At 38.2% G+C, this 19,664-nt stretch overlaps 1 protein-coding gene across 1 annotated transcript in view; it reads left to right on the top strand.

Moving 5' to 3' along the window:
- ANKAR (ankyrin and armadillo repeat containing) overlaps nt 1-19,664 on the top strand; it is an 84,473-nt gene that overhangs the window by 12,671 nt on the left and 52,138 nt on the right. The window contains exons 5-11 of the mRNA XM_060152466.1: nt 637-740; nt 5,506-5,686; nt 6,825-7,044; nt 8,461-8,496; nt 12,641-12,842; nt 15,629-15,837; nt 18,467-18,571. Coding sequence (XP_060008449.1) covers nt 637-740; nt 5,506-5,686; nt 6,825-7,044; nt 8,461-8,496; nt 12,641-12,842; nt 15,629-15,837; nt 18,467-18,571 — 1,057 coding nt within the window. The remainder of the gene's footprint in view (nt 1-636; nt 741-5,505; nt 5,687-6,824; nt 7,045-8,460; nt 8,497-12,640; nt 12,843-15,628; nt 15,838-18,466; nt 18,572-19,664) is intronic.

Genomic DNA, 19,664 nt, shown 5'->3' with positions numbered 1-19,664 from the left:
TAAATTATTATTGTTCCTGAAATGGTTTGTCATTTCACAACTCTTTTATCCTATTCTCCAACCAGAAAGATTCTCTGTTGGTACAGGCACTAGGCAGCTCTCCAAATGATTATCTTCACAACTCACTAATTTCTTCAAACATTACATAACATATATGAATTAAGTGCAAGTATATCTAAAGTCTTGTGTTAGATGTTAGAGATAAAATGATAAATAAGCTAGGCACAACTATCCTTGTAGAATTTACAGACTTCTAACGGACCACATTTGCCCTAGAATAGTTAACCGAAGAATACAGTAGAAATCCCTGAACATTAGCTACATATTCTTCCATTTTTCTCAAAGATTAGTATTAGAACAGAGATCCTCTAGAGTTTGAGAACAAAATTCATCTGGAAAACATAATACATTTCAATTGTCATTGTTTTTCTACCTTCTCCATATTATATTCTTTTTAAAAAATTTTCCTCTCTAATCCAAATTAGGGATTGGATATATTCAGTTATTACCAGGGTCACTTGGGATTTTTTATTAAAAATTTGTCCTTTACAGGTATAAAATTTCATCTAAAATAAGTTAACAATTGTTTAGATTTGTTTAAAGATTTTTCTTTTAGTAACATAACTTGTATTTTAGAACAATTTAGAAAAAATACGGGATTGTGCTGCTAATACGTTTGCAGAAGATTCAGGATACAAAGAATATTACTCAATACCAATCATGAAATTAAATGGAAAAAGGTAAGGAACTTGTAGTAATTATTCACAGTAACACAACTTGTTGAAAGCAGAAAACCGGAAAGTGTCAAAATGCAAAGGCTAACTTAAAACCTCAGGATGGAGATCCTAGAACAATAATAACCCCCGTGAATGACTACGGACTCTACAAAGTATTAAATGTTATATTTATTACTTCATACGCCTTGATACGTTCTGTGTAATAATCCTTAGACATTGTAATTTGTTCTTACAATGAACACAGTGGTTAAATGGGGATGGAGGTGGGGCTCAAATCCTATGGGCCCACTGAAAAGCAATGGACTCAGCATACGCCCCTTTGTTTCCATAAGGAATATGATTTTAAATCCTCTTCCTCTGCTGGGTCTTGTTAAGCCTGTCATCTCTTAGAGCACCATGTTTCTCTCAGTATTTTTAGGCTCTTTTATGTATGTTCTTGGATTTTCACAGCTTGGAAACTGAAATTTGTAAATAAGGGAAATAGAATGCAGAGGAAACATTTGAGTTGGAGGTAGAGACAAGATTTTAAAGCATATTGGAGTTTGTTTTGTTTTTCTTAAAGTCATGGAAGTAGTTGAGAGGCTAGGGCCATGTCAGGAACTCTGGAGAATAGAAACCTTTAAGGGGGGTGGGGAGTAGCAGAGGAGAGAGCAAAAGAGACTGAGAAGGAATGGTAGAGGTAGAGGAGAAACGAGAAAGTATGACAGCATGGAAACCAAATGGGGGGAAGTTTTAAAATATGGTAATAGTTAAAAGCATCGAACTCAAGAGAGAAAAAGGCCAAGTTGATTTAAGACTGAAGAAAGCCCTCTAAATTTGACAATGACTTGATAAGAGAAGATGTGGTTATAGAAGGCTGTGTGTAATAAGTTGAAGGATAAAGTCGGGGAGAGTTCATGGGATGTGAAGAAGTAAAGACAAAGATTATAAATTTCTTTCAAGATGCATGGCAGTGAGGAAAATAAGAGGAATAAGGCAGAGGGAGAAGCAGATAAAAGATGAAGGGTGGATCTTTCCACGGAATACTGCCTGGATGCACACAAGGTACTAGAGCTAAAGTCAAAGACCATGTGGCTAACAGCCTCCATGATTTTGAAGGGAACTAAGAAGTAGCTCTCACTCCTCTGGAATGGACTGTTGGTGTGCATCTCCCTGGAGGAGGAACCTCTGAGGGACCTAGCACCTGTAGACATACTCCATGTACGATTCTTGTCAAGCTGGAGGCTCTTCTAAACAAAGGTTTATTCTCCCAGGTTCTAGTGTCTAGTGGGACATGAATGATCCTGGAAATGCAGGGAAAGAGCTGGAATGAAGGCTGTGCTTGATGAGAGGTTGTTGTGGGTGAAGGAGTATGGTTGGTGTAAGCACCCTGCCATTGCACCCTAAGGGATCCAGTCATATCGCTGCAGTGGGATCTCATAGTGGAATTGTTTCTCTAGTTTCTGACGAATGCACAGCATTTGGTTATCAGTGTTGGCAAATTGTAGACGGATTTGAATTTTTAGACTTTCAAAACTGGCATAAGCTTGTTTCCCAGACCCAGCCAGCATGGAGTAAAAGTGAAAACCACAAGAGGAGGAGTAGTATTTTCCTGGCTCCTGAGCCAATTACCAGTGAACCTTCAGTTCCCTATAAAATCTACCCCCACAGAATTATTTCTAGAAATCTTGTATTTCCATGGGTCAGCACTCTCAGCTACTATGACATTTTTTCGGTCTCCTCCTTTACTGTCTGGGCTCCCTGTAATGATCCACTGCTGGAACTCCAGAGCCCAACAGCCCCAAGAAGGCAACTCGATACTGATGTCGCTGTTGTCTCTGACACTGCTGCTCCTGGTTACAGAGCTGGCATCACCCCTGGGCTGACTCCTCCTGATGTCTGGTAGATAGCACACATCAAATGTGAGAGATGTTGAAGCCAATTCAATGACATAAAGATAATTTCTTTCCCAATTTTATTGGTTTCAAACAAGTGCTGTCTTGAGCCCCTAACAATTTGGTGCAAAAACAGCTCTTTCAGTCATTTTGCTTACAGTTGTTTCTTTCTATGTAGGGATCTTCTTTCTGTGTTGGTCCTGGACCAGAGAATAATCTGAATGATGGAAAACATACCATCTCAAAACCTCCCCTCTTCTTTGCTTTTAGGGGCACTGTTATTGGGCTGAGCTCATGTATCGTGATGTTCTGTTTCCTCAGAATGATTTACTTCCTAGGAGACTCCCGGTCCCTAATGAAAATAGGATCATTCCCACTGGCCTTCCTGCCCTGCTTGGAAACATCTAAGTCCTAGATTCATTTTTGGCTCAGGTTGTATTCTTCCACCATACCAACATCAAAGAATAGGAGCCACAGTCAGATACCCAGGATTTGGCAGTCCATGAAAGTAGAAGAACTCATGAATTATGAAGATGACAATGATTGGAGCAAATAGATGAGTTGATACTGATACTAAAATGTCCTACTTGGGGGAGAGCATACCAGCATCATGATGCTGTTGTGGATGTTGGGAGGCAGGTCAGAAAACAACTTGACGTGACAGTGGCGTGTCAGGGAAGTGTGATGTTAGAGGGTCCTACTGCAGTCCCTAAGCTGAGTGCAGATGCCCAAGCAGAAGACTATGGAGGGAGTTGTTTAAAAGTGAGGCTCCGCTAAAGCCCCTGCTGATGCCTACACTTAAAGTTTTGAGTAAGAACAGTGGTGTGTCACTATGCAGTACTTGGATGAGGGCTCATTCACAGTGCCGGCCATCTGGGCTTTCTGTGCTTCCAGTACTCATCTCTGTGTGGGCCAGTGTTGGCCTAATGCACAGGTTGTGTATCCAACTTTGCAGGGGTGGGAGGGGTCACAAAATTCTGAGGTCAGAGACTTTTTCAGGGTACGGTGATCTTCACCACCGGTTGCTTCTCCAGTTTCTAGGGTAGGACAGCTCCCTGCTGGTTTTGGATGTTTGATTGGTATTGGATGATTAGACCAACTTTCTAAAAGAAATCAGCCTACTCTCCTTTGGTATTTGTTAAATTCATAAGTTTGTTTCATCGCTTGGGCAGTTATCTGGGAGTACATCACTGAGTACCGGGGCTCCAAATGTAGTCAGCAGCTTCTGATTCCATAGCAATTTCCCACAGCCAGAGCCAGCTCCCTAGAGAAGTACATGTAAAGACAGAGGTTTCTGACACTGGGATTCTCTTAGAGCAAGATGATGTAGAGCTGGGCCAGCCAAAGACCAAAGGACATCCTTAGTGTAATCCCTCATGCCTAGATCTATGGACACAGTCTTACGGGACTTGGAGTATCTGTATATGGTGTCCACTCTTATCAGTGTGTATAATACCAAGGAAAGGTGAGCCGTTTTCTTCCAGAAATTTAGTTTAATCATCCAGTGCAAATCAAGTATCCAGGTCTGATCCATATAGCTCCTTAAGGCCCATTAGCCTATCACCACTATGATCTGAAAGCCTTCAAATCTGGGTGGGATTCAGAATACCTGCTCCTCAATTTCGGAGGCTGGAGTCTAGTAAGTTAGGCAAGTTCCCGTTGATGAAGGTGGACAAAGTGACAAGTCCACCACCTGGCCTGGCACTATACCTGAGAGGTGTGGGTAAAGAAGCCTTTAGTTTATATTCTCGTAGTCTGGTTTCCTTTGGGGGAAGAAGATGGTGGATATGAAGAATGACAGCCTCAAATAAATGCTAACAGGTCCTCAAATATGTCTCCATCTATGCAGAGGTCTATTATATTCAGAAAACTGGGATTGAAGTAAAGGTCAAAAAAGAGAAGGTATTAGCCCCTGATCAGTTCATAATAGAGTGTTTTCCTAAGATCTTCCTTTAACTGATCCATGGGGCCCCGTGATTCCACCTTAGCCTATGGGCAAGGAGTTTCCTTAGCATAGAGAGTCACCGACTCACTTTCCTGGAAATTAGCATAATGGAAAAAACTTCTCAGCATCCTTAGAAGAACTAATAGTCCCTGAGCAGCAAAGTGAAGAGCCATGGGAGGGGATCACCACTGTCAAGAATACTGTTTTTACAGCAATCAGTAGTTGCCTTTAGAGGAGAAACCCAGGTAACATTAAGAGGCTTCCCACTGGCAGAGGTGGGGACAGCAGCTGAGACACTCACCACTGAAATCTGCCAATGGGGAAAGGTAACTCGTGGCAGAAGTGGAGGAAGGCCACCATTTTCTTTTACCTGTGATGATAAGCAACCCCAGGGAACAGAGCCACTCAAGATGTGAGAGGGGACTGGGCCTATTGCCTACCTATGATTCAAGGACCTGGTGGGTTGGGGTTTCTCTAGCCCACTGTGCAGTGAGTAAAAGTCAAGCAGCCATTACCCAAAACATCATTCCAAATCAGACTCACGGTCCACTCTTGAGAAAGCAAATGTAGACATAACTAGATTAAAGGAATTAAAAAGTAAATTTGTAAGAGGAGATTAAGCAGATGGTTAGAAGGTAAACCTAGGAATCTTTCAACCAGAGTTAGGACTTTCGGTGACTTTTAGGCAGTGTCCCTAGTCAGTGGTATAGGAAAGACAGAGTCAATTAAAAAGGTCAGTATGGAGAAGATACTTGTTATAAAAGACCTGATTAATAACAGTTGATAATCATGTCATTAAAATACAATCAAGTACATTTTAAACTATATTTTGTATTTGTTATAGAAAATTGTAATTGTTATAGAAAAAGTTTTGCCGGCATAGAAAAAATGTAACAAATAACTTCCAAGTCAGAAAGACTTAAATTGTTTTCTTTATTTTTTTTAATAGCTACTATGTGATCAGTTTTGAACTTGAAACTTTCTATCAGCAACTATATAAGACACAGTGGTGGGGAGCCATAAATGAAATAGTGAACAATCTGAGACTGAAAAGACTTCCGCTGACAGATGCTCAATTACATGAACAATTTAAGAAAAAATTTGGTTTCAAAAAAGCTATGAAATGCAAGGTATTTCAATGATTACCACATAATTTAGTGTAAGAAATTATAAATAAGTATATGTCTCAAATTTTTATCATAGGGATAAATAATAAGTTAAATAAAGTCTTCAATATGCAATTAAGATTCCACATTTTAGCAGCTGAAAACCTCTACAATTCTGGATTACAAACTTCTGGCCAGGTTACAAAACAACCTGTTTATGAATGGAATTGTGATTAATATTAATAACAGCTGAATATCTATTGAGTGCTTATTTTGTATGCCAGGCATACAAATACTATAAATTCTTTGAACAAATTCTTTCAAGGCACTGGTACTATTGTTACCAATCCTATTTTACAAATGAGAAATTTGACATGCAGCGAGTTAAGGATCTTTCCCAAATCACACAGCTAGTAAATTGCAAAGGCAGGCTTCAGTCGTGGGGACTAAATCTAAGGAGCAAACCTGGCATCCTGAATCAAACCTCTGTATCTGCTTCAATATGCCTTGACTGACAGCTTTTGGAACTGATAAATTAAGTGGTGAGCTCACCAGTTTCAAAGGATACATTGGCATTTACTTACCATTTATTTGTTTTAATGTCCACAAATTTTAAGCTTTGATAAACTATTAGTTTAATTTAAAAATATTATTGCAAAGCAATTATATGCCAATTAAGATGTTAAAAAAATTGAGTAGTCAGAACATCTAAAAGAAGACTGTAACATTTTCACCTCTCCACTTTGAGACATAGAGCAAAGAAGACAAACTGTATTCCTATAGCTATATATTTCAAGTCTCTAGACTTCTAAGTTAGATTGTTCTTAAATCAGAGAAGGAATTCGATGTCCATTTGCTTTTTAAATATTTCAGAAAGATATTTGTTTCCTTGTTTTAATTGTCTCCAGAGAAGAAAGATTTACAACTTCTCCCTTAAAAAAAGGACAGGAAAAAAAAAAACTTCCCCAAAATATTTTTTAAAGTTCTCAATGTTTCTTTATAGCTCTAACAACTTCCTTGCCCACAGATCTTGTGAAAATTCTACTGTAATTGCACACCAATCATGTGATTATAATAATATAGTTCATTGTACTTTTCTTCCTTTAACTAAACTTCAGGTGTATTTTGAAAAAACTAATTCTGGCCTTCCTAATAATTTTAGAGTATCCCATTTGGTATGAAGTCTGCTGCTGAAAGAGGATTATCTGCTGTTTTCCATACATTTAGCCGTAAAACTTCAAGTTCGACGATCAATGTTTCAGATGAGGCAGGTTATGCTATTTTCCATCAAGCTGCTCTACACAACAGAGTTCCAATCATATGTCAACTGTGCAATGCCAACTTCAATGTTAACCAGAGACGCTTTATTATACTTAGCCAAGGTACCATAAAGTTTTTAAATCTTAAAATGTTTTTCTTTTACTTACCCCTATTCGGCATTAGGAATGCATGTTGATTTTAGCACAAGGTTAAAATTTAGTATTGGAACCTAGAGCAGAGCTGAGGTTTTTGTTTCATTTATCTCAGAGAGGCTCCTTTTAGTTCTCTAAGTATCACTTGTTGCTCCCTTATGTAGTAAATATTATTTGTTTATTGTGTTTCCCTCATTTGAATATAAGCTCCATGAAGGGCAAGGATTAGGTTTAGTTTGTTTGCCATGGTATCCTAGTGCCCAGAAGAAAACCTGGCATTGGTAGGTGCTTGAGAAATATTTGTTGAATGAATGGCATGATGGATGAATTCAGGGTAACCTGTGATAATCACTGACATAATTAATATACAGTGATGTACTGTAGAAATTCTGAGAAAAGGGAGATAAATAGACATCCCAGCAGAACATCCATTTCTTATCCTAGGCTCTTAACCAGGTAATAGTTTCTTCATACTACATAAACTTATATTAATAACAAAAAATTCCTCTATAATCATAATTTTAGGATTAATGACCCTTTAAGGCTAACCTGGTTTAAACTTTAAAAAGCAAATTTTCTTGATTATTATTGTAGATATACATACATATTTATATGTTCATTGGGATAAATTTAACCAGTATAAAAATAATAAAATTGAAAATAAAGTGGCAGCCCTCCACAACTGAAGAGGGAAATAAAATGTTGGGAATAGCTGATGCAATAACGTTGGCAATAAGAAATGGCAATTTTATATTTTAACTTGCTGCCTTAAGAGGCTGTGTTTAAGTTTCACACCAACACAAAATGTGCTACTTTAATCCTGTTGACTACTGATAAATTTCATACTCTATCAGTATAATTAAAATGTTTTGGTATTAAGATGCTTCTGTTACTTAATTAAAATATTCAATACACAATGAACTTAGTTAAAATAGAGCAAAATTCAGTCAAAATGCAATGGGAGGCCTGTTATTTAAAGATGTGTTTTATTTTAAGTGTTTTTGGTATAAAAAAACCATTGGTAATTAAAGTTTCTCATTCATCCTGTGACTACATAGATTTCCATTTGCTAAGAACTGAGTAGAGTTTGAAGTATGGAAAATGTCTATGTGTTATTACTTAACCAACACAAAACTGCCCCCTGTGAGTTTTGGCCAGCCACGAGTGAGGCAGCGTTTCTGGGTCTGCTCTGATGCAATGACAGATGCATGCCCACACCCAGATGACTTGGCCCAAAATTACACTCAGTCCTGCTGGATGTAATCCTGTCACCTGCATCTCAAAATAGTCATTTTGTTCTCCTTCATATGAGTCAATGTTGACTAATTTAGGAAACCTTTTGCATATTAATAATCATACTTCTATGTATATTCCCTTTTAAAACAGAGTCATCAAAACTAGACATGAAAAATGAAAGAAATGGTAAGACATAAGTAAAATACTTGGTGCATTTTTAAAAGTTTATATATTAAAACTTTCCTTGTAGTATATAATCTTCAAAATGCTGTCACATGAGAATAACACAAAATGATTTTTATATACATTTTGAAGTATACATTTTTTCTACCCATGATTATTTATTCATCTTTTTCTTAAGTTTTGGGGGATGGTTCTCTTTTTTTTAACCTTGGAATTTGCAAATTATCTCTACTTATTTTTGTAAAATCAGGCCCCAATGTGGGTTTTATGCCTAAAAAAAGAACAGTTAATATTATTTAGATATGCTGCCATCTAGTGACATTAACAATCTGTGAGGTCTGAGGAATGAGTCATTCTTGCTGAGGTGAGAGACTTGACCTAAGTATTGTGTATGATGAAAACAGAAAAAAATTTAAAGGATACACCTTCTATTATCTATATCTAAAAGACTATACCTTCATACTCTATATAGGCTAATTCAAGGAGGGTTTATTTTTCAAGAAACCATTTACAAAGACCTGAATTTTGTAAGAGGAGGGCAATAGTTATGCAAACCAGCCACCTTCCATTGGTGGAAGAACAGCTAACGTGAGATGACCAGAGAGGATAAGTATCCTGACCTCATCATCATCCTTCTCCAGTCTCCTGCCAGGGCTCCCCATTGGCAGTTACTGACAAGAAGCCAAAGGACAGGGGTTGCAAAATCTGCAGAGGCAGAGAGCAGGGAGCGTCTTAGAGGGAGGTGAGTGGGCCTGGAGGGGGAAAAGAAAGCTTATTTACAGGCCCACCTACCCTGTAGGAATTTGCAATTGAGTAACAATAGTACACCTCCTGCATCATTGCTCTATTTTTTCCCCTTTTTCTTTTCTAAATATTACTTATGGCTACCTTGTATAATATTATTTATTTGTTTATTGTGGCTTCCTCCATTGAATATAAGGTCCATAAGGGCAAGGATTTGGTTTACTCTGCCATAGTATCCTAGTGCCCAGGAGAAAGCCTGGCGTTAATAGGTAGTTGGGAATAGTTGCTGTGTGAACGCATGATGGATGAATGCAGGGTAGCATTTCATAATCACTGGCATTATTAATATACAGTGATGTACTATAGAACTTCAGGGAAAATTCAGGGAAAAGAGAAAAATGGCTTTCAGGTCCCATTAGAGCATCTGTTCTTTAGACCAAGGTTCTTTCTCTATCCGAGAATAATTTCTTCAGACTACATAAACCCCTCCAGAACATCCCTGATTCGAGCTTGACTAGGACAGTGTTTCTCAGCCTCAGCACTACTGACGTTCGGGCTTGATAAGTCTTTGCTGTAGGTGCTATCCTATGCACTGTAAAATGTTTAGTAGCAGCCGTGGCCTCTACCCACTAAATGCCAGTAGCAACCCCTACCTCAGCTGTGACAACCAAAATATCATCAGACATTGCAAATGTCAAGGGGAGACATTTCGTCCCACTATTATTGGATAAACTTTCAAGTATGTAGGAATCACACAGGTATCTTGTTAAATGCAGACTGATTCAGAGGGCTGGCTGAGAGCCGAGATTCTGCATTTCTATTAAACACACTTTAAAGGAGTAAGGGGGGCGGGTGTAAGAATAGTATTCCTGCCCCTGGGTTGTGCTGAAATATTTTTTGAAGGAAGGTAGAAAAGAGAAGGAAAGCGTCAGTGGGGAGGTTAGCATTGTTTAAAACAAACAACCAACCAACCCAAACCGAACAAACAAACTTCAGTTCATTTTGATATGTTTCTCCTGCTGAGCTAATTGCGTTTCAATGATTGAAATGAACCAAAATGTTCTGTAGTCCTATGATTAGGTCTCAGTCTTTTGGGGAACTTGTGCTCCTGAACCATGAACTTCAACTTGCTTCTCAGTCCCTGCCTGCCCCTTAGGTGGATCAGGATGGCTGAAGGGGACTGTAATTGGGTACTTCCCTTCCCCCAGGCAGGTTAGGCTCCGATAAAACCTCAGCAGGTGAGGCTCTTGAGGACCGACTGGCCTTGTTAAGAAAATTAGAATGCTTTGGTGTATTTCCAAATTGTTCCTTTCCCCCTTCCCCTGCTGGAAGCACAAGGGGGTATTTCTTCAATATTAACTGTGAGGACCTGGTCGAGCTCCTGGAGGTAAAACTCTCTAGAGCATGGGGGCCTCTTATGACTGGGCCCCCTGGAGTTTCTGACTATCAGACTTGTCCACACTGAGCCACCAGCAATTTGTTAATTACACATCAGGTTTTCTGACCCTGCCACTGGTTCCTATAGAGGTTTCTGCTCTTGGATTTCTGCTCCAGTAAGTTGTGATTCTCTGTATCTGCCTGTCTATCTCTCTAGTTTTGGGAGCAGCATTTTTGCCCTGTGACCTCACTTCTCTAATGGATCTGAGAAGAGTTGTTCATTTTTCAGTTTGTTCAAGTTTTTACTTGCTTTTAGGATGGATTGGGGACTTTTAAGCTCTTTACATGCCAGACCAGAAACTGGAAGACTAAGCAGTAATTTTAAATAAATAGATTTGGGTCAGATGTTATAGATTATCAAAGGCTATGATATAGAGCTTAGACTACTAAGGCAGGCAGGAGGCCATTGGAATTTTCTGAGTTGGGAGAAAAACAGTGCTTCACTGAGGAAATACCATTTTGGCTGATGAATAAATAAGACTTAGGTAGACCCCAATCAGAGAAGTGTTGTTTGGGAGAAGGAAGCTTTCAGACAGCAGAAATAGCCCAGGGTGACCGGATAATTCATCATCCAAATCAGGGAGTTTGAAAATGGAAGGGCAGTATTACTAATTATGCTGGGGCAACAGGCATAGACCAGTACTTTCCTGGACAGTCGGTCACCCTACATTTGAGGAGCTACAAGAAGGCCCAAATAAAGAGAACAAGGTGTGCATGTTGCCTTTCTTCTTTCTTTCTTTCTTTCTTTTTCTTCCTTCCTTCCTTCCTTCCTTCCTTCCTTCCTTCCTTCCTTCCTTCCTTCCTTTCTTTCTTTCTTTTTCTTCCTTCCTTCCTTCCTTCCTTCTGTCCTTCCTTTTCCTTTTTGGAGGGGGGATGGTTCAGGTTAAGTTGGAGCCAATGCAACCTTTTCCTGTACTAATGATCAGGTGGCCTCAAGAAGTCACTAAAGAGTTTTAAACAAGGAGGTAAAAAGATCAGATTTACATTTTGAAAAAGTGGATTGGGAAGGGCAAGAACAAGGTGGGGATATCAGTTTGGAGATGATTATGGCCTTAAGTAGGATGGTGATGGCAGTAAAGATTACGTTCTAGAGATATTTAGACTTGGTGATGGGGACTGGTTATGAAGATGAAATGAGAGGAGTCTTTCGGGTTTCTGGTTTGTAGAACTGGCTGGATGATCATGTCCATCACTGCATTAGGGAGTGATGAAAGAGGATCAGGTTTGGAGGAAAAGATAGGAGTTCAATTTTGAATATGATAAGCTTGAAGTGGTGTGTGGAGATGCCTAGTGAGATGGTAGATCTGGAGCTTGGGGAAGAAATCAGACCAAGAGACATAATACTGGGGGCCATCAACTTATAGATCGTAAATGAAACCATTGAGAAGATAAAAGTCTTAAGGCTCATTTAGATATCAGGACAATGAAAAGGTCCCAAAGGAGACTGCAAATAAGTATCCAGAGATGTTGGAGAAAAATAAGAGTGTCTCATATCACAAAAGCCAAGGGAAGAAACCTTTTTAAAATGGAAGAAGTGTTCAACTTGAGAAGTAAGATGAGACTTGAAAAACACCCACTGGATTTAGTGACATAGAAGCCTTTCATGAGCATATTTTTTTCAATTTTAAAGAACCTTTTCTCCTACTACAAAACATTTGAATAAAATGGAAAATAACTTAAACAAGAAATAGCTTATTTTATAACTTTTATACATTGACTTAATTTTTCAAATATTTAATATTTTCAGTGTTATTTATTCTTCTTAACTTATAAAGAAGTATTTATTTTTAATGGTCAGACATCCTGAGTTAAATAAAGAAGTATGGAGTTGCCTAAGTAAATCCTTTTAGTGATCTTCTTGGAGCTTTTATATCACAATACTAAGCTCTGTGGTCGGACATTAAAAAGGCATGTTTTCAGAAATGTTAGCTCTTTGACCATTGAAGTAATTGTCCATCCATTCTAGGTCCAACACCTCTACACCTGGCAGCACAGGCTTGCTCATTGGAAACAACCACCTGTCTACTTTATTTCAAAGCTGATTACACACTTTCTGAAAAAAGAGGCTGGATGCCAATTCACTTTGCTGCTTTCTATGACAATATCTGCATCATAATTGTTCTCTGTAGGAAGGATCCTAGTTTACTAGAAGCTGAGGCAACAGCTGAGTAAGTTATTAAGCATTTGTAAAAATATAAATTTCTGCTTTCATGGCTTGCCCCAAACACTGACACTAAAAGGACTGGTTGTTATGATTGATTTGAAAGGCTATGTTGGGCTTACTCTGCTGTCCTTTCTAGTCACCATCTTCTCCTACCACTTATCTTTAGAATTTATAAAAATGGGAACTTCTATTAACCTATGCATATTTTCTGGAAGAATAAGGAGTAAGCCCTAGGAAGTTTTTCCTAACCTTTTCCCAAAGGTGTGGTTCTACAGATTAGTTTATCAGGTTAACTACTGATACTTAGTGTCCTGGAAGAAGCATGAGACAAGGGAGGAGAAAGTTGTCCTAAATTGGACCTTATACAACCAGGAGGCAGCCTGACGGCTCCAGACCAAGGTGGATAGACAGTGGACAGTCGGAGAAATATCTAGTGGTATCCAGAATAGAAAGACATTAAAAAAAAGAAAATAACTTTGCAATAGGGAAACATCCCAAACGGTGTTCTGTTTCACAGCTTAGCAACCTTTAGGGTGGAGGTAAACCTTCTCCTGAGGGTACATTCTTGGCTAGTAATCTAAATACCAGGTTATTAGTTTGGTTTAGGCATAGTTTCAGATATTTTTGGGTCTTCAAATAACTTGTCGATTATTATTCAGTGTAGAAATAAATCCTCCCTAGGTTGGGGCAGAGATGTGTGTGGCAAAGTTTTCGGGAAACCAGGGTCTCTGGCTAATAGATTGTCTGGCAAATGGATTCTGGAAAGAGCCATGGAATGTGGAGACCTGAGTTCAGTTCCTAGTTCTGTCATATTTTGACAATGTGTCTTTGAGCAGAAGGGAGCTAAAAGACTGGGTGGATTGTAAAAGGTCAAACAATTGAAAATCAGAGGTAGAAGTAAGAAGCTATCTGTGAACTTAAGGAGGCAGCAAAGGATTCGTAGAGAAGACAATTACCAAGGTTGAGATCTATGTGGAGCCAATGAGGAGTGTGACCAGGCTGGTGCGTATGAATGTGGAGCACAAATGAAGGTATGACAAGGACCTGAGAGATCAGGACACAGATGGTAGTTAGCATGGGTGCTGAATAGAAGGAGGCATGTTGGCGAGGCAGCCAATACATGAGCTAGGCTGGCGGAAGAGGACCCACCTGGCAGGGGGCTGTGGCAGTGTGGAACGGGAAAGGGTCATAATATAACTTGCTAACGTATTTTTCAAGTGAGGAATATCAGAGTGATGGTGTTAGAAGTCGGAGTTATCTTTATTCCTACCACTGAGTAGGTGAAAGACAGGAACAGGAGGAGAACTCTCCTGTTAGAATAGAAAAGGGAGAAAATGAAGAGATGTTTACTGATAAAGGATGAGTTTCCCCCGGGCCCAGGAAAAAGAGGAGAAGCTTGGGGCCAGCTGGATATTGGTGAGCGTTCAAGGACAGGCAGCAAGAGAAAGGGGCTTCATGAAGAGAAGAAGGCATGGGTATAAGGATAAAACATAAAAGTAATGTTTGAGGCAATGTGATATGGTGAAAAAAGGCAGGGGGACTGTGTATGAAGACTGTGCTAATAAGCACCTTATTCATCCCTTACACCAAAACTGTCAGCTGATTTTTGTTACTCTCATAATTTTACCGACAAGAAAGTAACCCAAGTTGCTTAAGGTCACATTGCTAGTCAGTAGACCTGTTAGTTAAGATACAGTTGAAGTTGCCGTGACAAAGCTAGCCCCAAATATCTGTAGTTTTAAAAAAGATAAACGTAGTTCTTTTTCATGAAGTCTGGGTTGGTGGTCGAGGGCTGGCATAATGGCTTGGCAATATGAGAGACCCAGACGTCCTCTTGTTGCTTCTTCACATGTGGTTTCCATATCCTGGTACAAAATGGCAACTTCTGCTTTCATTATTATGCCTGCATTCTAGCCATGAGAAGAAAGAGAGAGGAAAAGTAATGGCACACTCCATTTCTCTTTAGGGAATTGGCCAGGTAACTTCTACTAACATCACGCAGGCCAGACTCAGTCATGTGGCCATACCTACCTATACGAGGAGGTAGGAAATGTAGCATTTGGCTGGACTACCATGTGCCCAACCAAAAACTCTTCACCATCTAAAAAGCAGATAGTGGGTTTTTGAGAAAAACTCTTAGTTTCTGCCACACTGAGGAAGCTGGGATTTGAGAAGTGGACATGAATTGTAAAGAATGGGTTAGCAACCGCATAGCACAGGGAGATCAGCTTGGTGCTTTGTGGCCACCTAGAGGGGTGGAATAGGGAGGGTGGGAGGGAGATGCAAGAGGGAGGAGATATGGGGATTTATGTAAATGTATAGCTGATTCACTATGTTATAAAGCAGAAACTAACACACCATTGTAAAGCAATTATACTTCAATAAAGATGTTAAAAAATAATAATTATTATAAAAAGAAATGGGCTGGAGCACTACCTGAGCCTCAGTTTCATCATTTGTAAAGTGGGCTGATAACACTTGCCTTGCTTTTTCCTTCACTCATAGAATTGTAGGGAGCCAATGAGATAGAATAGTCTAAGAACTCTCTACATTATCAACTTCCAAATGAATTGTAATGCATGATAATCAAGTTGGGAGGGAAGGTAGGGGTAGCCAAGGCAAGGGGGGCAAATCTACTGACATGTGGAATATACAGAACAACACTATGTAAGGAAAAGAAGATGATGTATAAATCAGACTTCCTCCAACAGCCATTTGGATAGTTTTACAAGAAGTAAATTTGACACTATGTGTGTGCTCAATTATTATGACATATTCCTTGATTTTTAGGAATCAGTGTACTCCTCTGTTACTTGCTGCCACTTCGGGAGCACTGGACACTATTCAGTACCTACTTTCTGTTGGAGCTAACTGGAGAAAAACAGATATTAAAGGAAATAATATAATTCATTTAGCAGTGCTAACCTTTCACACGGAAGTTCTCAAGCATGTAATAGAGTTAAATATTCCTGAACTCCCAGTTTGGAAAACTTTAGTAGGTGAGTACAGAACACATAATCTCTTTATAAATAAATGTTCTGATCATTATTCAGTTTAATTATTGGTACTTATTCTGAAATAAAACAAAGTAAAGCATGCATCATATTCTGAGTTAAAATCAGAAATACAAATAATACTGGACTATTTTTGTGTGTGTAAAAGTAGTTTTATTTCTAAATTAAAATAAAAGAATAAACCCAGACGATATTTCACACAATTATATTTATTTTTATTTTCCAACTTTCTCCAAAAGTCCAGCCATCCTCGGCTCCATTAAAAAAAAAAAAAAAGAGGTAGGAAATAAAGTTTGAGTGGAAAATATAAGATTCCTCCCAATTCATTCCTCACATCCTAATTTTAGAGACAGATTCAGCAACATCTTTCCTCATATTTTGATAATGTTTTGTGAAAAATTCTATTTGAGGTTTTCTCCCCCAATTTATTCAATCTAGCCAGAAATACTATAAAGGTAAGAGTTACTGGCCAACTGAATGTACACATCTAATTTTACTCCCTCTCAAGACCCTACTAAAATTATGTAGAGATTAAATAGCAGCAAACAAGCATTGAAGAGAAAACAGGAAAAAGCAATAAAATATTGAAAGCAGACAGGCAAGTCTTAGGACGTAGCAGACCAGAGGGATCATTCCAAGCCAACTCTGGGAAAGCTGAGAACGTCTCAGATTCACACCATAAATCCCTAATAGGCTGGCTGGAGAACTAGCAGTGCCAGTCAGGAGTGCTCTCTGCAGAGGCTAACCAGGAAAGACCTAAAGATCTAAAGCAGGGATTCTCCCCAACTAACAGGAAACTGGGAATCTGACCCAAGAGAAAAGCAAAGGGAATTTCAAAGATGACAGCAAAGGGAAGTCCCAGAATGGAAACTGTGTACCCAGACCAAAAGGAAAGTGTGGGAGGAATAACCAATAGGTACAAAGAAAACTAAGCAGATGAAATAAACTAAGGAAATTATTACCTCCAGGAAAAGCAAAAGTAAGGAGACACAAGGCAGTACACTGCAGTACTTAGCTGTGAATAATATCTGTATAGGCATTATAATGTAAGTGTTGAATTTTCATTTAACTAAAAACTATAAATATAGGGAAGGCGGGGAGCAGAGGAAATGGCAGAGCAGTGTTGAAAGAGCTAGTTTCCCATTTATCATGACATGAAGTCAATGATGTCTAAAACTGATATAGCCAAAGGTAACTGTGTATAAATATTTAGAAATGTGGAGATATGTAAATCACAGAAGGTATAGGGGAAGAGTCCAAAGTGGCACTATCTGGAGAGAGAAATTCAGAAAAGTGGAGAGGGTGGGGTAAAGAACCGTTATATTTTGCTGTAGGCTTTTTAGTAACATTTAACTCTGAATCATGAGCATATATTACTTTAATAAAACTAAAGGAAAAATTAAACAAATTGGAGAATGAAAACTGATATTTCTCCCAACAACTCGTTTTAGGATGGGATAAGATAAATAAATATTTAAGATTTTCAACCTGCTGATGCACAAAGTCTGAGTAACTAGTTTCAAAACTGGCTCAATACCTGATTTTGGAATTTACTGGGTGCTGGGAACACATTCCAAGTATATCAGCCCAAGAGATACTGGACGGGGTTTTCAGTGTTTATTTGTATGCATATATATCATTATATCTTAGTCTTTTGAGAGGTAACTAAGAAGACTATCCTGCTGCTTTTGATAAAGGCTAACACATTTGAAATGCAGTGGTAGGACCTTCTGGCCCCTAACAGTAACAGCCTAATGGCACAAAAAATTCTTGACAGCCACTCCTTCCTACAGCGATTGTTGGGAAGTCCTGATAATGACATGAACACAACAGTAACCATGAGCGTCTGGCCACTGCTTCTTTGCTTCGTGCCCTATAATAGCTCTTTCTCCTCACACTACCCATTTCCACGATGAGTAAAAGAAGAATTAGAGTTTATTAGAACTCCCCGGGATTAGCTCTTGGAGTGGAAGCTGAAATTTAAAAGAGAGTACCATGGAGTGAACCAGCTAGGTAGGAGTCAGGACCAGATTTGTTGTTATAGGGGCTGGGTAAAAAGAGATGAGCAAAGATATTTCTATGTGGTTTTGCTTGAACCAGAGATATTGTTTAGAATCATGTATATTTGTATTACTTCCTGTCTGGAGTATAAGTTCATTCAAGATTTTTTTTAAAGTATCTTCTTCATACTCAGGAAATGTATAAAGCTTTAATGGATATTAAAATTTTATTGACAGTAATGTAGTTTACTTTGCTGTCCTTGAAAACCCACACTCAAATTTTATTCAACAACTGATATCAGGCAAGAGAGAGGTATACTATTTTCCAAGTGAATTTGAACCATGTGGCCAGCCAATCTAAGTCATTCAGACGAAAGATAAAAAATTTCAGAGTTTTTAAATACTAATTATATAGATTATAAACTTCAAAGAACATGGGTGTTCAATCCGTTTAAGCACCTCACATGCACAGAGGGGAATTTAATGAATGCAGTTGGTGGTGATGTTGGTGACCTCAACTCATGGCTTCACTTGGCCTGTACAGAAACAGAATCAATCATTCCATTACCTCTTATGAAATTACAATGTGTATTTTTCTGTTGAAAACTTACCAGAAATGTTGCAGTGTGAAAGCTATAAACGAAGGATGATGGCTGTCATGTCTTTAGAAGTAATCTGCTTAGCAAATGATGAATACTGGAAATGTATTTTGGATGCAGGTGATGTAAAATCTATTAACTATCTTTTGCTTATGCTATTTTATGTAGGGATTTATTCAGTCAATCACTTTAAAATGTATTTTTAATTATGGAGAAAACTTTTTAGTTGATTTTAACTTTCTATTTTTCTAAGATCATTTCCTTTACCTGTAAACCTTATATTTTATATTCCAAGTGGAAGCTGCACAGGATCAAAAAACTATATAAATCTCATTTCTCTAAAAGTTTGCGAACTTAAAAATTATATTAAATTACTTCATCATACTATCCTATGTTTACTTTCACTTAGAAATTATCCCTATTCTTTTTTGGTACACTTTATTTGTAAAAATAGCAGTTGCAGTGTCAGACCTGGGTTTGTAACTAGCTCTACATTTAGGACTTAGGCTAGTTGCTTACTCTCTCTATGCCTAATTTCCTCATTAATAAAATAGTTACTACCTCACAGGATTGTTTTGAGAATAGCACTTCCCATTATAACTTTCTGAAATGATGGAAATATTCTATCTACACTATCCATTATGGTAGCCATTACTCTAATGTGAATATTGGGCACAAATGAGATGCTTCATAAATATTTGTTGAATGAATGAAAAATTTATCGTAGGTAGTCCCCTAATATGTTCCTAAAAACATGTACAAAAAGCTCTTTGTCCAAAAAAAGTGAACCACAGATAAACAAGTCATGATGGAGGTTTCATTTAAGGTAGCTAAATACATATATACATCCCTAATTATACCCATGATATTACCAGCATGTCATGTGTGCTCTTTAATGTTTTTCCTTCACATTGAACTAAAGTAACAAGCATCCAACTGAAGCCATATTTTCTATTTTCACCACGCCCAATGATTTTCATCTTTGAACAAACTGTAATTAATGAGGCTAAGACTGCTTTATACTAGATTCAGCACTTTTATTTTTCAGTTGATTGTATAAAACATGAGTAAAACATAATAAAATGCTCAAATAATTATACAAACAACTGCCACACAAAGTTGATGCAGTAACCAAAACTGAACTCTACCATATGGTAGCTCAAATCATTTATATATCAATGATCTTAAGTCAAAATTCAATGTTTCAGCGGTG

The sequence above is a fragment of the Lagenorhynchus albirostris genome, chromosome 6 (genome assembly GCF_949774975.1).
Source record: "Lagenorhynchus albirostris chromosome 6, mLagAlb1.1, whole genome shotgun sequence".
NCBI lineage: Eukaryota > Metazoa > Chordata > Mammalia > Artiodactyla > Delphinidae > Lagenorhynchus > Lagenorhynchus albirostris.
The sequence above is the reverse complement of the archived record's forward strand: the minus strand, read 5'-3'. Positions and strand labels throughout refer to the sequence as shown.